At 32.4% G+C, this 13,639-nt stretch overlaps 2 protein-coding genes across 4 annotated transcripts; both read left to right on the forward strand.

Moving 5' to 3' along the window:
- Positions 1-643: 643 nt before the first annotated feature.
- On the forward strand, positions 644-1,728 carry LOC7464881 (cucumber peeling cupredoxin). Its single transcript, XM_002320039.4, has 2 exons — positions 644-1,005; positions 1,082-1,728. The coding sequence occupies exons 1-2, from the start codon at positions 804-806 to the stop codon at positions 1,543-1,545; spliced, it is 666 nt and encodes a 221-aa protein (XP_002320075.4). The 5' UTR covers positions 644-803; the 3' UTR covers positions 1,546-1,728.
- Positions 1,729-5,558: 3,830 nt separating this feature from the next.
- LOC7488915 (calcium-dependent lipid-binding protein) lies at positions 5,559-11,487 on the forward strand. 3 transcript variants are annotated; one of them, XM_052446822.1, is made up of 12 exons: positions 5,559-5,785; positions 5,972-6,103; positions 6,241-6,342; positions 6,433-6,603; positions 6,933-7,053; positions 7,387-7,508; positions 7,630-7,728; positions 8,575-8,655; positions 8,753-8,838; positions 9,582-9,807; positions 10,595-10,759; positions 11,046-11,487. In XM_052446822.1, the coding sequence occupies exons 2-12, from the start codon at positions 5,999-6,001 to the stop codon at positions 11,388-11,390; spliced, it is 1,623 nt and encodes a 540-aa protein (XP_052302782.1). In that variant the 5' UTR covers positions 5,559-5,785; positions 5,972-5,998; the 3' UTR covers positions 11,391-11,487. The 3 variants fall into 3 exon arrangements, with proteins under 3 accessions (XP_052302782.1, XP_024440721.2, XP_002320076.3); XM_024584953.2 differs by having other exon boundaries at positions 5,562-5,841; XM_002320040.4 differs by having other exon boundaries at positions 5,563-5,841; positions 6,553-6,603.
- The last annotated feature ends 2,152 nt before the right edge of the window (positions 11,488-13,639 follow it).

The following is a 13,639-nucleotide window of genomic DNA, read 5'->3' on the forward strand; positions in this document are numbered from 1 at the left end:
AACTAATTAATTAACTAACGACTTAACAATTATTTTCTTTTAAGCTTTTTCCTTTTCTTTTCTTTTTTTCTTTTTTTTTTTTTTTTTTGAGCCGGAAAATCTTTGTTCTCTTTGCTTACTTTTTACGTGAAGCGAAATAAATTTTTACTCCTATCGAGGATGTAATAATGTAATAATAATAGTAAAAAAGAGAGAGAGAACGCAGGGAAATATAAAAGACCAAGAGCCAAGAATTTCCTTGTTTAGGGCTAAGGAGATATGGGTTGTCGAATTAGATTCAGGGGTTTCTGGTCCTGGGTGAATCAAGGAGTGAAAATATGGGCTTTTGGGTCTAAATTATAGGCCTTGGATATTTGGGCTAGAAAACCTAAATAGTATCATTGGAGAACAAAGAAGATGATTTGTTGAGATTAGAGATGGTCCTCGATTTTCTTAGCATATGTATATATTGTATTAAAAAAATTTAAATACTCAATAAATATATTTATATGATATAAATTTATATTTTAGATTACTCGGGCTGATTTCAAGTTTAATTTGACAATAACAATACTCAATCTATTATCCATTAAATCTAAAAAAAATATTCATCAATCCAGGTGATATCGGTATCATCCGTTCATATTCAGGTAAAATCGTGATCCCTAAAACCCACCACTTTCCTTCTCTACCATACTCACTCCTCAGTACTTACGCTTTGTTGACTCGGTACACACCGAGTCCTTTATTCATACCTTGCCCACTTGCACCCTAGTAGTCTACCCCAGGCAAGTAAACTATTCATCGTACAGCAGCCAACGGCCATGACCGGAGGTACCATTCTGCATCTAATCACTATGGTCGTCCTGATCACCGCCGCCACATCACAGGCTCCTCCCACTAAATACATCAACCACACCGTCGGTGACAATGCCGGCTGGTTCTTCAATTCCACCACCAACACCACTGCCACTAACTATTCCTCTTGGGCTGCCTCCCAAACCTTCAATCTCGGCGACTATCTTAGTAAGCTACGAATTTCCAAATGTGAACGCACGCGTGAACATTTTCCAAGTGTTTGTTAAATTGATTTTTTTTTCAGTTTTCAAAACGAGCTCAAATCAGACGGTGATCCAGACCTACAATCTGACAACATTCAAAAACTGCTCAATCGATGACACGTCATATACCGATACCTTCGTCTACAACGGAGGCAACACGGTTTTTAATCAAGCGTTTACCATAATTGTACCGTTGACTATTCAAGGTCCGAATTATTTCTTCTCCGATGCTAGTGATGGCATTCAATGCCAGCATGGATTGGCCTTTGATATCAACGTTAGTCGCGGCCTTGGATTGCCTCCCAGTCTTAATCAGCCGCCCCCTCCACCGTACAGGGAGCCTCCAGGTCCCGACTCAGGTTATCCGCCGATCACTATTCCGGCCAAGGGAGAGGGGGCAGGAAATAGTGGATTTAAAAACGGGGCCAGCGTGCAAGTGATTGCGTCTGTGAGTTTATTTGCTTTGCTGGCAGTCAATGTTGGGGATAGGGGTGGTATTTTTTGAGTTGTTTGGTGTTGGATTGGTAATTGTATACATATGTAATGGGGATTTTTTGTTATGTTTGGGTGTTGATTTGAAGAGAGGTTTTTTCCTGAATTATTTTATTCGTGAATTGAAAAAAATTTGGATGTACTTTGTAATTTTTATAAACTGAAATGAAAAGATCAAACATATACTTTGTTTTCAGCCTATTTTTTAATAAAAAAATACATTTTTCTATTACAGGAAAATTCAAGTAATTTTTTAAATTATTTATTATAAATAATTTCATTTTAATCCGATTGATAATAATAACTCTAAAATCCATAGTCGATTATTATTTGATGTAAAAATTAAATTATTATTTTTTTTCATTTTGAAAAAAAATATAATATTGGGGTAATTTGAATTTTTTTCATAGTCAATTGATCAATAACAAGTTACCTGGAGTATGTGAATTTTTTCATGTTTTCTAAATAATTAAATTACCTCCAAATAAGAAAAAATAAATTTGTTGATTGAGGGTGTTTATGCTTCTTCTTTTTAAATACAATGAAATGAAATCTTTACTTTTATAATAAGTCATGCATCAAATGTTTTTTTTATCCTTTCACATGGATTATTTTTTTAATTCTAAAACTATAGTGGGCAACTTGGTTTTTTTTGCTTGATTGATTTATATTTAAATTCAAAGGTTTATTGACATATGATGTCCATACGCCGAAGTGTGTGACATCTCTCGGTGGTTAAATCTGTCATATCACCGTATCATTGAAAGTGTTATTACATTTTTTTTCTCCCGATCAGTGATACCGACGATGGTGAGATAGTTTATCGTTGATGAGGTTTTTTTTATCTTTTTTTCTCTATTTTTTCATAAAATTATAAATTGATCCTCTTTGTTTTTAGTATTTCAATTTCATTCATTATTCTTTAAATTTTTAATTTTTGTTATTGGTTCTTTTATATATATAAAAAATATATTTTTTTAAATTAGTCTTTCAATTCCAGTTTATCACATATATATATTTTTAAAAAATTTATCTTTGTTCGTTTGATTTCTAATTTCCCAAGTTTGTGGTGTATTATTATTTTTTGATTTGGTTCTTTTTTTTTTCTTTCGTTAAAGTTATTTTTCTTTTCAATTTAACATTCCAATAAAGATTTATAGGTTGCTCTCTAGCTTCTTCTTTTTTCACTATTGTTCTTTTAATTACAATTTTTTTTAATTTCAAATCATCATGTTCAATAATTATTTTTTTTCGATTTCATCATTCGATGTTTGACTTGTCAGGGATCGACTTTTGTGGTTTTTCCATGCACGATGCTTATGATTTAATAACCCATGTCACAAGTTTGAAAAATCAACGTTGGGCAATTTTTTTTGTGGCTTATTTTATTTTTTAATTTCATAGTTCAATATCATTTTTTAAAAGATTGACTTTGTGGTTTTCTTCAATTTCTTTTATACCAGATTATTTATATCTCAATATCCGGGCCACAAGTTTTACAAGTCAGCCCAAGTTGGCTCGCTCCTTGTTATTCAGGTTACAAGTCTATCATGTCACTTCGGGTTGACTCGAGGTGGTTTTTTTGTTCATTTTTATTCAGTTTTATACTTTCAAATTCTTGTTTATCCAAGTTATCGTGATGTTTTTATTTTAAAAAATATCAATTTACTATTGTTATTTTTTTTATTGTTAATTAAAATAAAATCAACTTATTAAACTTGATCGGGCTATAACCCGAGTCATTTTGTTTTTTTTTTCTTTGAATCACGCTCATGACAACTAGATTATCATTGCCTTTTTCTTGTTTTTTTTTAAATTTTATTTTTTGCTTTTATTTCAATTGATACCTTCTTTTAACATGTGTTTTCTTAAAAATATATTTTTTTAATATATGTTTGAATTAACTCCCCTCCTCTATAATTTTTTATTTAGCTTTTTTTTAATAGATTTTTTCTTATAAATATTTTTTATGTGTTTAATTTTTGAGGATATTATTATGATTCATCTAATTTTTTTCATGTTTTATATACATTAACTCTACTTGTATATATAATACATGCAACATTGTATAAATTTTTTTTCTTTTATTATATTTAATAAACTTCATGTGTGTCTATTTCTATTATTATTTGATTGAATAAAAAAATAATTTTAAAAATAGATTCAATAAATATAATCAAATATATATCTCATATCGTGCTGCGAGATTAAATATTTGGTTTATATTTATCTCTCATTCTTTATAGTTTTATTTTTAATTATTATTAATGACTTGTTTTTAATTTATTAACATAGATAATTTTTAATCTAGTTAACTAAATTCATGTATAAGTTTTTTTATTTTTATTTATAATTTTTTATGTAAAAAAACAAATAAAAAAGTTTAATATATATATATATATATATATATATTTTATAAAAATAAATTAACATCTCCAACTCGCAATTCAACTCTTGTTCGAATCAAATTTAATAACTACACCTACTGGTTTTGCTGAAGAGTTATTGAAAGTTTTGACCGGACAAGACATAGCATGACAGCAGTTAGATTAAGAGTCGAGTGCGGAAGCAGCATCATTGATTTCAACCCGTATGGTTCCATGTATAACTAGCTGTCTCTTTCATGGGGCAGGATAGATTGTGTTTTGTGTTTGTATTTCAAAATGGTCCCAACACGATGCCGGGTGCCATTTCTTCTGTTTACACACACACACACACACACACACACACAAACCATAGAACCATGTCTCCAGGGATACAAACAAGCTGAACCTAGAGTCCATTACTTTCTGCCCGGTCCCAAGCATGCTACCTTCGGATTTTATTCTTCTTGTTCCTTTCCACCAACTTCAAGGCGACTAAACCTGCAGGCCCATCCATAAATCCAACCCTTATCCAGTAAATAAATGATATTCCCTGTCTACAAGTGTTTGAGAGAGTTTCTATTTATGCTTTTGATGTTTTTTAAAATTATTTTTAATTTAAAAATTCATTAAATTGATAATTTTTAGTGTTTTTTTATAGTTTCAACATGCTAATATAAAAAAATATAAAATAAATTATTTTAATATATTTTTAAACAAAAAATTATTTTAAAAATTTTGTGTGCCATAATCACAAAGATACACCAATACATGTAACAAATATTTTTTTCATGAAATTCTTTACATGTTATTTGTTTGTTTACGTGACTACATCATGTTTTTTAAAATATAATTTTTTTATTTTAAATTATTATTTTTAGTTTTTTTAGGTTATATTGATGTCACCAATAGTTATTACAGTAACATAAATGATTAATGTAGTTAACGAGTTATTATATTTGATAACTTAACTCGAGTCAGCTTAAAAAAGAAGAAAACGGATTTTAAGAAGATACCCTCTTACCAATCCTCTAATTTTAATGTGGACGATTTGTTTTTAATCTAATCAAGAAACTTATTTAATTTGATGCATAATGGTTTAACTAATATCATTGTAAACTTGGAAAATAAAATAAAAATACAATAATAGAAACATATTATTAATATCACATAGGATTGGTGAAAAACCTTCATTCATATAATATAGAGAGCAAGTTAGTAACGATTACGTACCCGATCCAGGGGTGGAACCAGGAAAATAATTTAAAAGGGGCCAAAATTATAAAAAACAATTAGGAGAGGTCAAAACTTAAGAACCCGAGCCCTGTCAGCCCCCCGGCAAACTACAATCCTAATTTAAAAAGCTACTTTGCTAATATTTATTATTGTTTTTTAAAATGTTATTTATTTAAAGATATATTTTTTATATTTAAAAATTTATTTTTGACACACATTAAGACAATTTAAATATATATTATATATATAATTTTAAATATCAAATAATATTTAAACGTATTTCCAAAAACCATAAAAAAATATATATATAAAATACAAGGGTGAAGTGGAAAATCCCTATCTTATTAGATATTTCCAAACAAGTCCAAAAAAAACGTACAGGATTATGGAGGGAGAAGGAGTGCAATAAAAGCAGGCAATTGAATGTTATGGTCGTTATAAATTAAATAAAGAAGATCAATGCTTTGTCTCCCGCTCTCCTTCCTCCGCCATACCTGGCCCTCCCTCTGCTCTTCCATTAGTTTTTCTTTTTCTCGTGAAGTAATATTAAATGCTCGCATCTCCCACTCAAGAAAGAAAGGAACCGTTACTTTCAAGAGAGAGAAAACAAACAAACTCTCAGGGGCATCGCAGTATCAGTATTACTATCTTAGCGTAAAGCAATCATAACTGATTCTACCTCCATTTCTCTGTTACCTAATTTCTCCACTGTAAATTCCTCTCCTCAGCCTCTCCATACAATAACAATAGCAATTCATGGACGTAATGCATCGCTGTTTGATTTTATTTTCTTTCTGATTTGTTTGTCTTTGTGTTTTCTTTTTCTTTTTGGTGGATTAGGTTTAGTTGTGCTTGGAATCGGGGGAAATGGGGCTGATTTCAGGTATATTTTTGGGGATCATCTTTGGAATCGGGTTGATGGCTGGATGGAAACACATGATGCAGTACCGAAGCACCAAAAGAGTTGCCAAGGTTCGTTAATTTTGATTGAGATACCTGTCGTTTTCCTTTCTCTCTCTTTATTATTTGTTCCGTAGAAGTTGCTTGAAAATACTGGGAGGTGCATTGAATCTGGAAAGTTAAATGCGAACTCGAATTTCTGTCTGCAGGCAGTTGATATAAAACTTCTCGGGTCACTCAACAGAGATGATTTGAAGAAAATATGCGGTGATAATTTTCCTGATTGGATATCTTTTCCTGCTTTTGAACAGGTCTGTAATCTTGTCTAATTAAGTGCTCCTGTATTTTAAATTGAGTTTGAGCTCTAATTTCATGCTGTGTTGTCATTTTGGAACTTGTAGTATATTTTTGTGAAGCTAAAGGACAACATGTCATGTATCAAGAAAAAAAATCACCTTCTGCATCGTTGCATGGTTAGGATGTGGTTCACTACTAATTCGTACTCTGGTTGCATCTTGCAGGTGAAATGGCTAAACAAGCAATTGGGCAAATTATGGCCTTTTGTTGCAGAAGTAAGATTCTTGTTTTTATTTATTCTTATTATATTTTTTTGCTTACAATTAGGTGTAATTGGGAAAAAATTTCAAGTGCACTTTAGTTTCTTGTGAATTCGATTTTTTTTAGAGAAAAAAAATCTATGTATACTGGTAAATGCTGTTCATGTTTAGGCAAAAAAAAATAAATAAAAATCCATGTATATTGATAAGAATTACAGGAAGATAGAATTTGATGTAAGGAGAGTGTTGCAAATCAAAGATTTTGTAAAATTTTAATGAGCCTCAAAAACAAGCTTCTTTCCTGACATGATAAACCTGAGATTGTTGGCCGAATATGTTCACAGGCAGCTGCACTGGTGGTTAAAGAATCTGTTGAACCACTATTGGAAGACTACCGACCCCCAGGGATTACTTCTTTAAAGTTTAACAAATTTTCTCTTGGAACTGTGCCACCCAAGATTGAAGGTATGAATCAACAGATGCTCATTTCTGTTATGCAGTTGCATTTGTTGCCCTACTTGTGTCTGATGAAGTATTCTTGTGTCATTTGAGATTGATAGCATTCAATTATGACAGCATTCAAGTAAATTAATGCTTGGAGCCATTCTTTTAAATAGGACTTCAGAAAGTATTTCTGGCAATTTTTTAATAAACAAACAGCATGCAAACATTTACCAGGAATATTTTTATTTATCAAGTATGAATGTTTTCACCATTGAAATGCACTTATTTACTGCCTTCACAATGTTATATTGCATCGTTCCTCGACTTGCTTCTTTATTACTTAAATCAATGCAGGCATTCGTGTCCAAAGTCTCAAGCAAGGTGAAGTTACCATGGATATTGATTTGAGGTGGTGTGGTGATCCAAGCATCATTCTAGGCGTTGAAGCTGCACTTGTTGCTTCCATACCCATTCAAGTTGGTGGATCAATGACTTTGACTAATAACCATATTCTCTTGACTTTTCTTCATCCATTTGGATCCTTTTTGTTCCAGGGAGTACTTATCTGAATAATTTTATGGTGAAAAAATGCTACAGCTGAAAGATCTTGAAGTTTACACTGTTATCCGTGTTATCTTCCATCTTGCTGAAGAGATTCCATGTATTTCTGCACTCGTTATTGCTCTACTTGCTGAGGTACACCTTTTTAAAGTTTTAAAAGTATCTGGTTGTTATTTTATATGTTTCTTTGTAGTGATGTGCGTTTAGGTTGGTACTTAAACTAGTACAACAAATAAGTGGCTTTGATGGATTTTTTTCGACAATATGAATGATTTCTATGTATAGGAAATATGCGTGTATAATTTGGGCTGTACTAAAATAGTTAGGCTTTGTTGGAATATCTTTATCATAAAGCTCTCGCAAGATTTCAGAGAAACAGAAATAGGAGGGAGAAATAGAAATCACATTGCTTGGACATGCCTCTCTTTTCCTTCTGGTGTTCCTGTGACATTAGATATTTCAACTTCTTCTTGTCTCTCTCTCTGTTTTTTTTTTCTTTTTTCCATTCAATTTCTTTCTTATAACAGATATGTAACTATCATTTCTGGTGGAACTTCAAGATGTTCCAGCTTGAAGGTTACACAAACAACAAAACACTACAAAGTCACGATGAAATCATATTTAATGAATGATTAAGCTCACCAAGATTTTAAGTTCTTTGAGTGGTTATTGTATCCAACAGTATAACAATACACTAATCTTATATTAATTTCAAGAATTCATTTGACATTATTGATATAATGTAAGGAGTTGCATATGGATGAGGATTGTTGTTGAACTCGAGAAATGAGTTAGTTCCATTATTTTATTTAACTTCAATAGCATGCTCTATTTGGCTGTTAGTGATGATCATCAGCTGGTTAGTACTTTGAGTTTAAAGGAGATGGTAATTAATTACATGAATGCATGCACTAAGTAATTGTTGACATCATTACAGTTATAATTTTTTCAGAAATTACTAATTCTTGTATCATCAATCAGCCAAAGCCGAAGATAGAATATGTTCTCAAGGCTGTTGGTGGAAGCTTAGCAGCCCTTCCCGGAGTATCAGATATGATTGATGTGAGTATTTTCTTCCATCTATCAAAACTTATGCTCTTTTGTTTCATTGTCAGTTTGGTATCCCTACTCACTATTCTGCTCTTATCACATTTGGTAGGATACTGTGAATTCAATTGTCACAGATATGCTTCAGTGGCCCCACAGGATTGTTGTTCCACTTGGTGGTATCCCTGTTGACACAAGGTAAACAGCGAACTTCATGGTTTTTGTTTTCTGCTCTGAGAGTTGTTACAATATTTCTTAATACATTTTGGCTGTCTGAGTACTCAAATGTGTTTGAAATGAATGTATATCGTTGTTCTAAATTACAGTTGCAGTTGCAATTGTGATTTCTGTTGTGCTCCCAACTGTGGAGTTGCCAGCGTCACATAACTGTAATGGCTGTTCTGGTCACAAATTGTGATTGTGCTCATGATTATGATTGAGTTCACAGTCATGGAGTTGCTGGCTCTAGATAGCTGTAATAGCTGTTGTGGTCATGAATTGCTAGCAATGCTTGGAAAATTTTGGAATTAACAAGAGTTTTTTAGAAATTTAACAAATTATCTTCAAGATTACGCAACTCAAATGACATGCAAGCATTAGTTGTATGATGCTATTTAACATATTTCAAAATATTACCCATAAAATGTCCCTAAGAATTATTTCTGATTTAAAAAAAAATCACAAACTCAACTTTACATCTATACCTGTTGAACAGTTCCAGACCACAGAAGTGTAGTTTATGAAAGACAATATAATCAAAATCTTATGATCATAAGTTTCTATGAACAATTTATGAAAGTATATGTTAAAAAGTTGATATATTTGCCTTAAACCTCATTTTAACACCTGGGTGACTGGGTCTAAACATTAGAAGCATAAAGTGGAGGATTGAGATTTTAGATATTAGTTTACTTAAGATATTTCTTGTTCTTTAATTTCAGCGAATTAGAGCTTAAACCACAAGGAAAGCTTACAGTGACGGTAGTGAAGGCAAATGACTTGAAGAACATGGAAATGATTGGAAAATCTGATCCTTATGCAGTTGTATATATTCGGCCAATGTTCAAGGTTAAAACACAAGTTGTTGATAATAACCTCAATCCTGTTTGGAATCAAACATTTGACTTGATTGCTGAAGACAAGGAGACACAGTCGCTTATCCTTGAGGTTTTAAATCTCTCATACCCCTCATCCTTTTGCTCTTGTTATTCTATTTTGCCTTTTTCAGAACAATGCTTGCGTAGTTTCTTATGCACCTCTTACTCTATATTTTGTTTTGTTGACATAATTGACAGTCTAGCTTGAATTTCATTTCCATGTGGGCCCTTATTGTAATTGTCGTGGGGATCTGAGACAACTATATATTTGTCATGCTAGAAATATGCACTGAATGAGTTTCGAAATTTTCAGAACCTAAACTGTGAGGTCTGCTTTCTTTTCTGTTTGGAAGGGTGGAAGATTAGGCCACATAATTGTCTCAGAAGTGCAAGCACAACATTTACCATTGTATTTTGTAATTGCATGTACAGGTGACTTCATAGTCCTTCTCCCAGCTGCGCTTTGTCAAATACATGCATCCATCTCTAATTTTTCTTTTGTATCCATGCTAGTCTTTCTCCCAACTGCACTTTGTCGGATACATGCATCCTTCTCTAACTTTGCTTCTCTATCCATGCAAGCATACATTTACCATGTGTTGGTATTGTGTGATTTGATGTGTTGCTATTCTACGAAATGCCAGCCATTATCTTTATGCAACAAGCAGTTGAAGTTGCCAAAGTTTATGGAGACATCCTCTCTCCCCTTTTAATTCTATGGAACTTTACCTAGTTTTTACTCTCTAGAACTCAAATATGATCTCAACTACTTGTGTTTTTGACATAGTTGATCTCTTCTGAAAGAGTGTCATATATTATCCTTTATGACAATAATGTGATGAAACTCTCTTTAACAGGTCTTTGATAAGGACATTGGGCAAGACAAGAGATTAGGAAGAGCAAAATTGGCCTTAAATGAGCTGGAAGCCGAAACTTGGAAGGAAGTGGAGTTGAGACTCTTAGCATCATTTGATACCTTGAAGGTCAAGGATAAGAAGGATAGAGGAACTATCACAATTAAGGTAACAAAATATGGCATAATTGTAGTTTATTTTCTCGTTTTTTTTTTTTACTTTTTATTCGACTAGTACAACAGCTGGTGATAATTGGATCATATTTATGTCCATTCTACTGTTTCTTGATTCTGTCTATGAATCCCAGGCGTGACATATTTTTAATAGTTTCGAGGACCAATATAGTTTTGTCCATTATTTTGCTCTATTTTCATCTTTAAGGCTTTATACTTGTCAGTTTCATTTCATGTGCTGTCGTTATTGGTTATGTTTATATTTTACGTTGGGTTTGCAGGTCTTGTACCATGAATTTAACAAGGAAGAGCAGTTGGTTGCTCTAGAAGAAGAGAAGAAGATTGTAGAGGAACGAAAGAAACTAAAAGAAGCTGGAGTTATAGGGAGCACAATGGATGCACTTGATGGGGCAGCATCACTGTTGGGATCAGGTGTTGGAATGGTGGGCACTGGCATTGGTGCTGGAGTTGGCCTTGTGGGAAATGGCCTCGGAGCTGTTGGCAGTGGCCTGGGCAAAGCAGGAAGATTCATGGGCAGGACAATCACCGGGCAATCCAGCAAGAGAAGTGGCACCACAACTCCAGTCAATAATGTGCAAGAAAATGGTGGGGCAAAGCCCCTGTAGTCCCGCTGGTGAAGAATGTGAGCTTGGCCTCGAATTTTACTATGTTTGAAAAAGAGTGATTATGGTTAATTTTTAAAATGTTTTTTATTTAAAAATACATGTTTTTTTATTTTTTAAAAGTTATTTGTGATATTAACCCATCATAATAATCTAAAAACACTAAAAAATATTAATTTGTAGTAAAAAAAAAATTATTTTTTTAAAAAATATAAAAATAAACAGGCATAATGATTTAGCTTGAGATGTTGCTTTGCTCCATGTTTTTTCTACTCATGTTCTTTCTGCTACTTTGGTATGGATATCTGTTATTAGTTTCAACTGTATAATCCTAGTTGAATTATTTTACGTGAATGCGTAGCAACAGTCTTCTTAAACACTGATAATACCCATGGGTCCTGGTGAAGCGGTTAAGCGCGCTCTCGTCGCTTACGAGGTCTGGGGTTCGATTCCTTTTTTCGTCTGCAGCCGGCTCTTTGGGGAGCATTTGCCACCCGGTGCGCAAAGGGATTAGTCTGGGCAGCGCTCAGGATACCCTTGGTTCTACTAAAAAAAAAAAAACACTGATAATACACATTTTATATATATATATATATATATATATATATATATATATATATATATATATATATTTTCTAGCCGTTTGGGCTGTCTAAACTCCAAACGGCTGGAATTTCAGTCCAGAATTCGAAGCCAGACCGGGGTTGACCTGGTTTGTTCAGTCTTGTCCGGCACATTCTTTTTTTTTTTTAATCAGGAGCTGCGCACATGAATTTTTTTTCATGCATATTTTTTAACACGCAAGCATGAGTTTTTTCTATGCATAACTGACTCCATTTTCTATATCAATAATATTATTTATCACTAACATTTTATTAATAGTGTGCATGGCACAGCAATCATAACATGATATAATAACTAATGACAACTAAAGCCAACTAAAGCTGGCCAATGGTAACACACCAATTCTTTCTGATACGATCTTCCCAAAGCTACATCATAGAAAGTCAAGTCAAATGGTTAACATAAACAAATACACAATCTCTTTCTTTCATCTTATTTCTTTCTCTTCCAGTGTATTTTTCCCTTTTCGTATGTTTATGTTTATTGACTTAAATATTTGATCGTCTCCTGTCTTCCAAGGGGTTTGTTTTTCGAGAACATGTCAGAAAAAAAGGTTTAAGCCCGTCAGTCAACCAACCTGGTTACAGAAAACTTCGTGAAATTTTTTCCAGGGATTCATCAAACACTATTCAAAAATAAAGTGATTGTTCAGTTTTGAATTCGCCTTTTCTGGTAAAGTTGACTTTTGTAATGGGGTTTTTTGAATGGTTCCTGAATTATTTTTTCCATTGGGACACTGGGTCATGGATGGATGAGAGAATCCTTTTGCATTGAAATAAACAGAGGTACAGACACAAATTGCGTAGTTCAAGGTCTCTTGGGTCTCTTTAAGTGAGGGCATCTCAAGATGCTAAATGAAAAATGAAAAATCAAAATTATTTTGATTTTTCAAAGTTTATTTTATATGCATGTTCTAAACAAAATGTTATTTTATTATTTTTATTATAAAAATAACAAAATACTATTTATTGCAATATTTTTTTTTTGTTATTTTTTTCTTTGATTTTTTTTAAATCTATGTTTTTTTATTTGTTTTTTATGAGATTATCTTGATTTTATAACTTGTGTTATGAGTTTGACGAGTTCATCTAAGTTCATTTGAGTTATTTTATTTTTTATTGAATTTTTTTTAATTTTATACTTTGATATTGGGATGGTTAAAAATTGTTTAGATTACTTTTAGACTTGCTAAGTCAACCGGGTTATATAGGGTTATTAAAATACTTGTGTAGCAAATATTTTAAAATATAATTAACTCTTCTACGTGGTTTTTTACCATTAAAATGTACATTAAAAAAAAATATACTATTCAGGAAGCTAGAAGAGAAGTGCAGGACTCTGTCCCAACTTAGAGACAACTAAAATCCTGACTTGGTTTGGAGGTTCAGTTGGCTAGGAGTCTTTAGGCTGGAAAGTTTTGTATAAAGGGCTAATGGTGCAAAGCCGAATTGATGGATTCTAAGTTTAAATAGAGCATACCTGTTATTGTTGGCTCAACAGAAAGAACCCAGGCCCCTTACAACTCTATGTTTTTTTTTTTTTTTTTCCATTTCCTTTTGAGATTCAGCCCATAAGCAAGGGTAGAGTTGAAAGGCATGGATCAAATTAAAAAACATGAAGAAAATAGA

The sequence above is a fragment of the Populus trichocarpa genome, chromosome 14, assembly GCF_000002775.5.
Source record: "Populus trichocarpa isolate Nisqually-1 chromosome 14, P.trichocarpa_v4.1, whole genome shotgun sequence".
In the NCBI taxonomy this organism is placed as follows: Eukaryota; Viridiplantae; Streptophyta; class Magnoliopsida; order Malpighiales; family Salicaceae; genus Populus; species Populus trichocarpa.